This window comes from Mus caroli, unplaced genomic scaffold (genome assembly GCF_978045245.1).
Source record: "Mus caroli unplaced genomic scaffold, Mus_caroli_1 scaffold_6, whole genome shotgun sequence".
Taxonomy (NCBI): Eukaryota; Metazoa; Chordata; class Mammalia; order Rodentia; family Muridae; genus Mus; species Mus caroli.
In genome coordinates this window covers 15,581,090-15,594,622 of record NW_028227261.1, presented here as the reverse complement: position 1 = coordinate 15,594,622, position 13,533 = coordinate 15,581,090, and the positions used below count along the sequence as shown (strand labels likewise).

General features: G+C 49.2%; 1 protein-coding gene across 8 annotated transcripts in view; it reads right to left on the bottom strand.

Annotated features, from left to right (window-relative positions):
• The window catches only part of Fhad1 (forkhead associated phosphopeptide binding domain 1), a 119,949-nt gene that overhangs the window by 34,604 nt on the left and 71,812 nt on the right, over positions 1 to 13,533 (bottom strand). For all 8 annotated transcript variants that reach the window (XM_085838719.1, XM_085838721.1, XM_085838724.1 and 5 more), the window contains 3 exons: positions 9,257 to 9,364; positions 6,004 to 6,111; positions 4,787 to 4,891 (listed from right to left, as the gene is read on the bottom strand). In XM_085838719.1, the coding sequence (XP_085694845.1) occupies positions 4,787 to 4,891; positions 6,004 to 6,111; positions 9,257 to 9,364 (321 nt within the window). The remainder of the gene's footprint in view (positions 1 to 4,786; positions 4,892 to 6,003; positions 6,112 to 9,256; positions 9,365 to 13,533) is intronic.

The following is a 13,533-nucleotide window of genomic DNA, read 5'->3' as shown; positions in this document are numbered from 1 at the left end:
GCAGCTGCATTTGTAGATTTACACTAAGAATGGGTAAATCTACAGCTTTTACTTACTTGTTTGCTTATTAATTAACTAACTAATTAATTACTTAATTTTGGTTTTTTTGAGACAGGGTTTCTCTCTGTAGCTCTAGCTATCCTAGACCTCACTTTGTAAACCAGGCTGGCCTTGAATTTACAGAGATCTGCCTGCCTCTACCTCCTGAGTGCTGGGATTAAAGACATTTGTTTGTTTGTTTGTTTGTTTTTTTAATGACAAAGTCTCAATAGCCCAGGCTGGCTTTAAACTCAAGAGCCTCTGCTTCAGCCTTCTGAGTGCTGGGGTTACCCGCACTTGGGGCCAATCAGCTATATCCAGAATAAGTGAGAATCGCCCCCAACCTGACAGAGGGAGGGGCCAGCAACCCAGGGTCCACCCCACACAGGGTAGACCCGGGACATTCTTCAGTGGCAGGCTGGGGAAGAGGGTTCAGGGACACGGAGACATTTGAGAAATACATAATGTATCAAAATAGTTCTCGAAGCAGTAGCCAACATGCCATTATCTTGGTAACGAGCCAGCCTCACCCACATTCGTAACAATAGCACAAAGGCACCCGAGACAAAATCACATCAGTGCATCACTGGTGATAGCTCTGCTTGGCAGATGCAGGCTCCATGTCCAGGCTCTTCTCAGTCATTTTCTGTGTTTGTCAAAAATTCTAGAAGGAGTGGGGCTCCTTTTGTAATCAGAAAAGAAAACATAGTTTTGGGAAAAAGAAAAATAAGGCACTGCTGTTCCCAGGCTGTCCCTGTCCCTCAGTGGGAGTCGTTTCGTGGCCTTGGTGCCCGAGGTTTTGCCTTGGGCTTGACATCTCAGTGTTAAGGGTCTCCGTGGGGACAAGTGACCTTGCCTAAGAGGATGCAGATACAGAGCCACTTGTCACATGATGCTCAATGGACTCCTCCAGATGTCCCTGAGGACCCACCACAGAGTGCACTTGTGTCTGTACTGTGCCAAGAAGCTGGACTGTGTGAGGTGGCCTGCTGTCAGCCATATTTGTTCCATACCCATAGGTCTTTGCTCCGTATCCCTAGATACTGTAGAGACCCAAGTTGGCCATCATTGGCTCATGCTCACAGGTCTAATGAAGACTCACTGTCAGCCATCTTTGTTCCATACTCACAGAGCCAGAGCAATTTTTCTTCTCTATTCTCTCTCTTATCTGTTTTGCCTGTGTAGATAAACATCAATTTTTTTTTTTTTGGTCGGTGTTTTGTTCTTGTTTTCCAAGACAGGGTTTCTCTGTGTAGCCCTGACTTGTCTTGGAACTCGCTCTGTAGACCAGGCTGGCCTCGAACTCGAGATCTACCTGCCTCTGCCTCTAGAGTACTAGGACTGAAGCCGTGCGCCACCACGCTCAGCTTCACATTAACCTTTTGATTATTCTGTTGTGAGTATGAATAAAATTGTGTGCAAATAAGCCGCTTACCACTTAGGTCTGAATGGGTTTTGGTTTTGTTTGTTTGAGATATGGTCCCATGTGGCTCAGGATGGAGTCTTGAATCCCCTCAGTGGCTGAGGGTGACCTTGAAGTCTGGGTTCTCCTACCTCTAATGCCCAAGGGCTAAGATTAAAGATGTGTGCCATCAAGCCAGGTTTATGTGATACTGGGGACACAAGTCAGGACTTCTTATATGCTAGGCAAGATCTCTACCAATGAGCTGAGTGCCCGCAGCAATCTTTCTAAAAGTCACTCCTCCGACAGCCTTGAGGGCTTCATCTTTTCTGTGTATCGGCTAATTATCTTCTTTTGAAAAACATCTACTTAGGGGGCTGGAGAGACGGCTCAGTGGCTGAGAGCACTGGCTGTTCTCCCGGAGGGCTCAGGTTTGGTTCCCAGCATGCACATGGTGGCTCACAACCCTCTGCAACTCCAGTGATGCCCTCTCCTGGCCTCTGCCTGCACCGGACACACATGCAAGTAAAACACTCAAATGCACATAAAACAATAAGATAATTTTTTTTTTAAAAAAAGAAAGAAAAAAATGTGTATTCAAGTCAGGTGTGGTGCTAGTCTATAATTCCAGCTACTTGAAAGGCTGAGAGGCAGGAGGATGGCAGAATTGATACAAGCCTGCGTTACATAGTGAGTTCAAGGTCAACTTAGACCAATAAATAAGACTCTGTTTCAAAAATAAAATCAAACAAACAAACAAACAGAAAGGTTGGATCTAGCTCAGTGGGAAAGCAGCTGGCCAGCTTGTGTGAGGCCCTGGGCTCTATCCCCCTCTCCCCTCTCCCCCCACCATAAAACAAAACTCACCAGTCTATCAGGTACCTGGTGAGTTTTGGGCCATTGGCCATCTTTTTATTGAGCTATCTGAATTCCTCAGATGGTTTAGAGATTAACCAGTTCTCTGACCTGTGTCTCCAAAGTATTTCCTGCCCAGTCTAGGGACTGCGTCTGCTTACTGTTCCCTCTGTCTGGCGGAAGCTTTTAACTTGTCCAGTTTGGTTTTTGCTTCTTTGGGGTTTGAGGGATTGCATACAGGATCCCTGCCAGAGTCGCACAGTGTTTGCTCTGCAGTCTGTTTTCTGTCCTGGTAGATGATGGGTCCACTCGGGGTCAGGTGTCACTGCTCTTCCTGATGTGTCTGGAGCTGCCAGCCAGCTCTGAGGTCTCACAGCTACTTACTGCTTTTAGTGGCCGGATGGAAGGGTGTCGCTAAGGATGTTTCTGGTTGCTGTAGAATTCTTGTTACGAGCTCGTGGTGGAGGTTGTCTATGGGGTTGGTACCCGGAAAGAGCTTCATCTCTGTGAGTTTGCTTGACATTTAACTATGGACTTGAACCCAGGGCCCTTGCAGTGCTAAGCAAGCGATGTATCTTTAGCTCTATTTTCAGGTCTCTCTTTACTTTTTTATTTTGAGACAGGGCTTTGACAAGTTTCTAAGCTGATCTTGAGTTCGCTTTGTAGCCCAGACTGGTCTTGAACTACCTCAGCCTCCAGGCAGCTGGGATTTCAGGCTTCCATGGACAGCCCTGCTGTGCTGTGTTTTTACATAGTGACTACACAACCAGCAGGCTTTTTCTTGCCCCTGCAACTGCTGGGATAAAATTGTAGTTTATTTATTGATTCATGATAAACTTTAAAAAAAGATTTATTTTATGTGCATGGGTAATTTGCTTGCCAGTATGGCTGTATACTGTTTGTGTGCCTGGTGCCTGTGGAGGCCAGAAGAGGGCATTGGATCCCCAGAACAGGAGTTATAGATAGTTGTGAGCTGCCATGTGGGTGCTGGGAATCTAACATGGGTCCTCTGGGAGAGTACTCAGTGCTCTTAATTGCTGAGTCTTTTCTCTAGTCCTGATTATATATATGTATGTATACATGTATGTGTATATATACACATACACACACACACACATATATATATATATGACAAGCTAGTAATAAGACATATATATGTCTAAACGAGTTTGTTTGTTTATTTATTTATTTATTTATTTATTTATTTATTTATTATATGTAAGTATACCATAGCTGTCTTCAGACACCACAGAAGAGGGCATCAGATCTCATTATGAATGGTTGTGAGACACCATGTGGTTGTTGGGATCTGAACTCAGGACCTTCGGAAGAGCAGTCAGTGCTCTTAACCGCTGAGCCATCTCTCCAGCCCTTTTCTAAAGGATTTAAACTCTCTTCCTCACCCTACTGACTTATCCTCCTACCTCAACTTTTACTGACTTGTTCCCACCCCTTCCTTGTTGATTCATTTTCGGCATTCCAGGTTGCATCGTCCAGGAACCAAGGCAAAGAGACAGCTAGCTCCTTGGTCAGGCCTCATCTGAGCTCCAGGCCCTCACATGGGAGCGTGGCAGTCCTGAGTTCTTGATCCTCGCCTTACTTTGCTGGACTCTGCCGCCTCTGGACACCCACCCATTCATTAAGGCCTCCCATCAAGGTGGGGTCCAGAGCAGCTGTGTAATCAATCCTAAGGGCTTTGGTGACATAGTTTCTCATTAGGTGCTCATGTCCAAAATGCTCTCGAGTTATGTGGGCAGCTTGTTAAAAATATAGATTCCAGATCCACCCTGTAGCGGGGGCCCCCACCACACGTGCATGTCAATGTGTTTAAAGAAAACCCCTCAAAATGAATGCAAAGAGACTTAGATGCCCTTCTTAGTCCGCCAAGCCCTGAAGATCCTTCTAACACATACTTACATATTTAAATATTAAATATTTAAATTTAACTCACATTTGCAAGGTTGGATGTTGCTCATCTACTTTGACAGAGACTGGCAAAGGTGTGTGTGCCTATGTATATATAAGTGTGTGTGTGTGTACATGTGTATGAGTCCCTTCCATGATGGGGACCCAGGATGAGCAAATGATACTGCAGTTTGTGAGACTGTGTGCAGCCGTCTCCTCATTACCTACCATGTCAGAATTGTGGGTCTTAACAGAAACCCAGGCCAGTATAATGGAAGAAGTGGCTGAAGATGAAGGGGTTAAGAGTCCTGGGTTTAGATCCTGCCCCTGCACTAGCCAGGAGCTAGTAACAGCCACAGGAGCAGCCGAGATGCGTGCACTGTGCGTAGGTCTGTCTGGTTATGCGCGGTGGTCATCCTGGTGTGTCTCTCTGAAGATCTGTGTTTCCTAAGCCACAGAGACGGCAAGCCACAGAGACGGCAAGCATCCCACAGCCAGAGGGGAGCAGGGGGAGGACCTGAAGCCTGGCTGCAGGGCCCGGCAGGCCTGCGGGAGCAATGGTCCGCCCGTCTCTGTGACTCCTACCTCTTTTTGCTTGGTCAGGCGATTCTCCAGGTCCTGTATTCTCCTCTTCTCCTTCTCTAGAGTGTCTCTCATCTTGAGTTTCTCATACGTGTTGTTCTCTGAGATCTGGAAGTCAAGGAGGGGTTTGGGGGTGAGCGCAGAAGAGAGGGTGTGGTGGGTTGGTTAAGAAAAGCCCCCCATAGGTTCATATGGGTCTTGTTGGAGAAACTTTGTCACTGGGGGTGGGCTTTAAGGTCTCAAAAGCCCATTCCAGGCCCACTCTCTTGCTCTCTGCCTTCTGATCAGGAAGCAGCCGTCAGCTACTTCTCCAGCACCATGAGTACTGCTGTGCTCCCACCATGCTCCTGTTGTGTTCCCATCATGCTCCTGCTGTGCTCCCACCATGCTCATGCTGTGCTCCCACAATGCACTCGCCTCTGTGCTCCCGCCATGATGATAATGGACTAACCCTTTGAAACTGTAAGCAAGCCCCCACTTAAATGCCTTCTTTTATAGGAGTTGCCTTGGTCATGGTGTCTCTTCACAGCACTAACACAGTGACTAAGACAGAGGACAAATGAGCTGCACGGGGAAGCCAAGGTGAGTCACCATGAAGACCAGTGACTCAGAGGCTTGGGACAAGAACTCATGGAACGAGGTGCCTGCCAGAGTGTGAGGTGTGTGTGTGTGTGTGTGTGTGTGTGTGTGTGTGTGTGAGAGAGAGAGAGAGAGAGAGAGAGAGAGAGAGAGAGAGAGAGAGAGAGAGGGGATATGATGAGTCTGGTGAGCAGGGAGCCACGCGTCTCAGTTAGTCACAGGAGCACCAAGTGGGAGGGGCTCCTTGTTCCTGGAAACGACCTGGTCACAGAGTGTTCAGTCCCTGAGCTGAGCCGCTGTCTAACCTGGTAGGTGTTGGCACGGTGACAGGTTCACCCTGGGAAGTCCCTGGCTTTCGGGGGTGGGGCAGAGTGCTCAGAACTGTTTCCCGTTCCAGCTGGCACGACTCCTGGTAGCTTCAGAGAAGAGCTATGTACTTTACATACGGCAACCTTTGTCCCACCAAATGAGATCACTTAAATTCCCATTTTCCAGGGGTCTGAGCTCCCAGGGATCATCCGGGGTCAGCCACTGAGTGGCAAGTGTTGGCGGTGGGTGGCGGCGTGACCTCAGACTGCATGGCTGCCGGGCACACCTGGCTGCAAGTCCTGCTGGGGGTGGGGGGCACTGGGCGCTCCTACCTCCTTCTGCTGGGTCAACTGATTCTCCAGGTCTTGTGCCTTCCTCCTTTCTGCCTCCAGCATTTCCCGCATTTTTCTTTTCTCTTGAGCCACACTGTTTTCCAAGGCCTGAAAGGCACAGTCAATAATACCAGCTTCTACTTAGTAACAGTTAGGATGGGCAGCTGCGTCGCCCCAGAATGACCTCATCCCCATGGCACCCCTGTGGGGAGCTGCTGCCGAGGACCCTTTCACTCTTTATTTGGTTTATAGACTAGGAAACCAGGAGCCAGAAGAGGTGAGGGCTCAGGGCTATGGCGGTGGCACCTGTTAAGAGGAAGGCCAGGGTCCTGAACACAGCAAACACGCGGGCTGAGTACAGAGGCTGTGGGAAGGACCAGGATCTGAGGGAGAAGACTCATTGATAACCACCTTCTAACTAGTGAAGCAAATTTCGGAAGGAGAATTGGTTTCGGGAGGATGGAGGGGTGGGGATGAATGAGCCAGTCACCACTAGAATTCTTCCAGCATCTAGAAGGTTCAGGGTGAGCCTTCCGGGGATGTCTTGGATGAGGGGAGAGCTCTGGGTTAGCACTCTGCTGTTCCTAGCCATGGAATGTCATCTGGTCCATCCATGTCTTGCTGTCTTTATTCAACCACAGGTTCTACCTCCAAGGTCCTGGAACAGTAGCCAAAATCCCAAGAAAAGCCTCTCCAGTATTCACAGGGCTCCCTTCGGCACCTGGCAGGGCATTGGTGTTTGGAACTTACAAGATTTCCACTAGAGTCCACAACAGGGGAGAGGATTAGCCTTCGGAAGGCATTTAATCCTTAAGAGGTGGAGAGGATGGAAATCTCTCCCGCTTTTAAGGTAGTTTTGTGCGGTTCACACCTGTGATTCCAACACGTGGGAGGTGGAGAAGAGGAGGCCAGGCGGTCAAAGGTTATAATTGGCTACGTAGTGAGCATGAGGCCAACCTAGGCTAACAGATCTTCTGTCAAAACAGAACAAAATAAACAAACAAACAACAAACATCCCAAGAAACCAACAAAAAGCTCAGTAGAGGGGGCTCAGTTCTTTCTGGGAAAAGACTACAGTCAGGTCTTGTGACCCTTGAAGGTTGCTGTAAGCCCTGGCCCTTCTGCATGATGCTTTAAAACCAATCTTTTTTAAGGCCAGGCCTATAATTCTGCATGTAGACCATGCTGGCCTCAGACTCCCAGAGATCTACCTCACCACACCCAGCCCAGAGGCTTACATTTTTCTGATCCCCTCCCATCATCTTGCCAGCTCTTGTTGATGTCTGGATGGCATCTGACTGAAGTGACTCCATGGAGACCACACACACACACACACACACACACACACACGAACTACATACACACACACACATACCACATACATATGTATCACACACACATAAACATATGCTACATACGCATATACCACACACACACACCACATATACACACACATGCCACATACACACATGTACCACATACATACATACTACACACACACACATACACATATGCTACATACATACATACCACATACATACATATACACTATACATACACACATGCCACATACACACACACCACATACACACACACTACCACATACACACCACACACACATATACTACATACATACATATTACACACACACATATGCTACACACATACACACCATATACACATACACACCACACACCCACCACATACACAGCACATACACACATACCACACACCACATACATACACAGCACACACACATACACACACCTGCCTCCTCACCCTGCCTGGAGACATAAGAAGGGCAAACCGTGGCAACAGTGTTGACAGAGCGCTGAGGAGCAGCTACAGGAGAAGCCGCTGTAAACATCTCCCTGGGCCACATCAGATTGTGTAGGTGGAATTGCATGTAGGGCGATACTTTCCCCTCCCCTGGGGGAGCAGACAAGCACTCCACTCTGAGGAGGGAGGGTGGTCAGGAAGCAAGGGCTATCCCAAGTCCAGGGAGACCTGGTCGTAGTGGTGTTGGTGACGACTACCACAGATCAGTGACACTTCCGGGTTCAACGCTGGGTTGTGCATTGTCTCTGCCCTTCATGACCCGCTTCCAAGAAGGGAGGTGTGGATGGACTTGAACTTGTCTTTTGTGTGGCTACAAAGCCTGTACCCTTCAGGGATTACGAAAGTGTGTGGGGAAAAAAGACCAGGGGTCTGAGACTGACTGCAGCTAAATGCAAACTGACAGTGTAACAGAGCTCTTCTGGGGACTAGAGTTCCGGCACACCCACAGGAACTCAGCATCTTTAATGAGGGATAGGAAAACCCTTCCCCAGGCTTCTGTGGCTGGAGGGATGGTGTTTGTTAACGGCTACTGTACTTTAGGAAGAAGGCAGGTGATGAGCTACAAACTTCAAAGCTTATGAGAGTTAGACACCTATCCAAACCGACATGGGCTTGTGTGCGCCAACTCTCAAAGGATCACCCTAACTGCGGATGCTGGTATCCATTCCAGCCTTCCCCTTCCTCTGGTCTACAAAGTGGAAATGAGGGACAGAGTTTTTGAGTTTCCAAGAGAGGACTGAACTCTAGATTTACAAATGCATGTTATGGATCCAAACTAAAACATTCTGGGTGTGACTCATCTGCAAGGCCTCTCATCTGCTGAACTATGGTGACTTCTGGCACCCAGAGCAAGCATGGTGAGAGGATCCAGGCCAGGCTCCCATCCTGCTGTGTGTGCCAGGGGACCAGATGGGACTGGATGGGGAGTGGATGGGCTGGCTGGGAAGGATATAGGATCAGGTCCTGCTTTTTACACATCTGGACTGCTATGTGAAAGAGGAAGCCCGAAATGGGTTGACAACAGCCATCTTTTGGCCAGAAAGAGCTTGACTCACCCCAACCTAAGACAGACTTCCTTCCAGCCCTGTGCATCCCTCTGCTGGGACTGAAGATGTTGGTGCTGAAGATGGAGTGTCCTCTCAAGAGCCCATGATCCCATTATCCCCAGCCTCCTGACTGAATTGACCTCAGTACTGGGGTGATGGGCAGAAGCCACCACTCCAGCTTGTCACATGTATATTGCTTTTCCCAACTGGTTGGCAAGGCCACACATCTCCGTGGCTCTCTTTTAAATCCTCTATGCTTCTCCCAATTGCGGAGTCCAGGTTAGGACAGGACAGGACAGCGCCCCCTCTCCCCACCTGTCTTCTGTCTCCCACAGTCCCTTCAGCCGGCCTCCCCCAGCAGGGCTTACCTCCTTTTGACTAGCCAAGTGGTTCTCCAGCTCACGGACTCGGGCTTGCGCCTTCTCCAGGGCCTCCTCCGATCTGCTTTTCTCCTGACCGATGCTCTCTTCCAGAGCCTGCAAGCCAACAGCCGCTGTTGAGTCTGCCTGTTGCCATGGCAGGGAGTGGACTCTCCCTGGGCCCTGTGTGGTTTGCTTTTCTACCTTCAGCATGGCTCACGCAGGCCGGGGCAGAGGGGCCAGCGGTTCAGTGCGCTCCGAAGAAGCAGATCTATGTGAAAACCTCAGCTGGACCCTGACAACTGTAAGAAGCCTTGATTGACAGTCTAGGCCAACTCAACTCCCTCCCGCCCCCCTGAACTGCTTGCCTTCTTCTGGTAGGCCAGGCTACTCTCCACCCCTCGGGCTTTTGTGCCCCACCCCACGCCTCCTTTGCTCTGTTTTCCTCCTGGGCAATAGTTGTCTCCAGGGCCTGCAAGTCAAGGACCCTTGTTAAACAGACCTGGTTTCCATGGCAGGAAAGTGGACTCTGCCAGGCGCTTCAGACCTTATCACATTCTAAAGAGAATGTGGGAATTAGTCTATGTGCATGGAACATGGGGTCTGGGATGGTGCAGGTGGACCAGGTAAGAACTCTGGATGGAGCCTTCCCAGATATGGGGCCTGGCAGCTCTGAGACTCTGGGCATGGAAGCCTCAGTCTCCCTATCTGTACACGGAGCTGATGTGAGGAAGAAATGATGAAATGATCAATAAGTGATTTTTTTGGTGTAGTGCCAGCCGCCAGCCTCCACCCCATGCATAAGAGGAAACAGGCTTAGTTTAGAGATACTGGGGAACCGGGGTTATGACTTTTAAGTCTGTTTTAAACCAACCTAACAGAGACCTCCAGCCAGCCCTGGGCTGATGGATAAAGAAGGTTTCTGGGTGGTGGGGACTGGAGATGCATGAGTTTAGGGCCAACGTTAGTGAATGGCCCGTAGACGTTGCCCACTCCACTGCTTTGTAAATAAAGCTTTATTGGGACCCTCCATGCCCTCTGTTGAGGTGTGGTCTCTGGTGGCTTCTTACAAGAGCAGGGCTGTGAAGTCACAACACAGACTGCAAAGAGGAAAGAGTAGCCGGCAAAAATGAAACCATTTATCATCTGGCTTCGTGGAGCAAGTGTGCTGACAATTGGTCTACAGCAGTAAGAAGTGTGTGCACAAATTAAGAAGGTGCTGTCCAGGGCCCATAATAAAAAGAAGAGGGAGGGCTCGTGCTGGATCGATGAAGGAGCCTGGCCTTTCTTCTGCCAGTGGAAATGAAGTCCTAAGAGCAGCAGGATCCATGGGAAGGAGGCTGAGGGATGAGTTACAACATGTGTTATTTTTACAGACAGCGAGATGAGGGGTACTAGGGTACAGCAGGGAGGGTCACTTAAAAGCCAGGATAGTGCTGGGAAGATGGCGCAATGCATCAGTATAATGTTCGCCTTGCACACACAAGGACCTGACCTGATACCCAGCTTTCCCTTAAAAACAGGCGTGGGGCGGGAGAGACGGTACAGGAAGCAAAATGTGCAAGCAAGAGGACCAGGGTTCAGGTCCCCAGTGTCCGTGAAAAGTTGGGTGGGTGTGGCAGTCTGCCATAATTATAGGGCTCTCAAAAGCCGAGGAGTGGGAATCCTGGGGCAAGCTGAATAGTTAGCTGTAGTTGCGAGCTCTGGGCTCAGCTGAGCAACGCTGACTAAATAAGGTGGGGTGTGATCATGGAAGACCCTTGGGCCTCCACACGCAAGTGCAGGAGCATACGTGCATTTAGACTTCTGTATGTGTTTGCAGTTGCACATGTATATGCATATTCATATATGCACCCACATATATGAATATTCATAACCACATGCATATCACACACAGAGACCCATAAAAAGAAAGCTAGTCAAGGTGGTATGCACTTGTCATTCCAGTACTGCAGGGAGACTGGTGGATTCCTGGGGCTTACTGGCCAGATAGTTTAGCCTACTTGGCAGGTTCTAAGCTAGTGAGAGATCTCGTCTCAAAAAAACAAGGAGGGTTGGTAGGATAGTTCAGTGGGTAAATACGCTTGCTTGCCAAGCCCAGCAACCCAAGTTCAATATCTGGGAGCCACATGGAGGAAGGAGAGAACTGCCTCCTGAGAGTTGGCCTATGAGCTCATGTACCATGACATGAGCACAGGCGCGCGCATCCACACACACACACACACACACACACACACACACACACGCACGCACATACGCACCATGACTGAGGCCTACAAAGTGTTTCTCATACGAATCTCAAGGGCCAAGCTGGGATGGGAGTCAGGATGGCAATCTGTCTGGGCAGGTTGTCATGTCCGTCTGAGTGTGGACACCCCTCTGTTTGATTGGTATTCTGAGGTTCCTATGTGAAACATAGGATGCTCAAAGCATCACTCTGAAGTATCTTCCAGGAATAATTTCAGAGGGGTAAGAGGAGGGAGGCCCAGGCTGGTGATCCTGGGGGTGGGATGGGGGCGTAGGCACCATGCAGGCTGAAGCATCACACCCCCAAATGGAAACAGCCAACCGCTGAGTCAAACAACGGACCCTGGACTGGGAAAGGCTGGTGTTAGGTAGGGATGTCAGTCAGTCTGAAAGACAGAGCAGGAGGTGGAGACCTGGGGAAGATTTTGAAGGTTTTAGGGCCTTTCTGGATTTGACTCTTTCTGTGGAAATAAAGGTTTGTTTGGTTTGGTTTGGTTTATTTTCCTTCAAGTTCTCTAAAGCCTACAACTGAGACTTTGGCTCCTGTGGTTTGGAACTGGAACACAGGCTCCTGTGCTGAGCGTGTTTGGTCTCCACCTGTCCTGCTGTCTTAGGAGGTTCTGGAAACTTTTAGGATGTGGGGCCTAGTAGCAGACAGTTGGTCAGCAGGGCATCCTGTCTCGGATTACACTGGCCCCTTTTCCTTTCTCCACTCTCTGCTTCCCAGCCACCATGAAGTACAGAGCCCTCTCTGCCACAGGCTCCTGACACTGTGATGGTCTGCTAAGTGCACAGGGGTCCAGCGAACACAGAAAACCGGGCCAAAAGAAACCCTTCCTTCCTCTTCAAAAGCTAAACTCAACCACCATATGATTCATCTTCTTAAAGAACCAATCTAAAGGCAGTGAAGCCTGCACACCCATGTCTATTACTGGGCTACCCTCAGACACACACACACACACACACACACACACACACACACACACGTACGAGTGACAGAGATGGACTATTCTAGTTGGGGTTCACTGAACTGAACTGGAGCCAACAAGAGATGGTGACGTTGTGCAAGGCCTTGTCCTTCACCATGGAGAGAGGGGATGCTTGGAAGGAGTTGGGATCTGGCAGGTGGGGGTAGGAATAAGGGTACAATGTGCACGTGCCCCCCCTCCCCCGCCATAACTGCTCTGATTGTGGCTATCAGTTATGGCTGTGCTTTGGAATGTCACAAACCCCAGAGCCCAAGCTACACTCCCACCTTTGACCCCAGAGTCTGAATGACAAAGGGTGGTCCAGCAGGTGAGAGCCTAAGCCACTGATCTCGGAGGAGAGCAAAGAAAGTACGGCAGGTCCCTAAGTGTCTGTCACACAGTATGGCAGGTTCCTAAGTGTCACACAGGGGGATAATAAGAACTGGCTTTAGAAATACATCTCCTAGGGGCTGGAGAGGTGGCTCAGTGGTTAAGAGCACTGACTGCTCTTCCAAAGGTCCTGAGTTCAATTCCAAGCAACCACATGGTGGCTCACAACCATCTGTAATGGGATCTGATGCCCTCTTCTGGTGTGTCTGAAGACAGCTACAGTGTACTCACATACATAAATAACTATTTTTAAAAAAAGAAATACATTTCCTATCTTCTCCACAGAGTCCGATGTAGTGGGTCCAGGGTGTGTGCTTTTTTAAATACTTGTTGATTAGCATATGTTAATTATGCACACTGTTGAGGTTTGGTCTGTTGCTATGGATTGTAGAGCTACATACTAGCCCTGCTTGCCTCAGGGAGGAGAGAATCCTAACTTACACAAAGTGATGCTATGTGACAAAGCTCTGCAATGTAAAACAATTGGTTGAATAAAGATGGGCAGATGAGAGGTAGCAGAGGTGGGCTTTCTGCTCCTGGCTCAGGGTCCAGGGCTGGACCACAAGGAGAAGAAAGATGGTGGAGAGAGGAGAGACGCCATGGGGTAGTTGAGTCATGAAAACATGGCCATGAAGGCTGGCCAGTTGGAGTTAAGAGCTGCCCAGATGGCACATGGCAAGC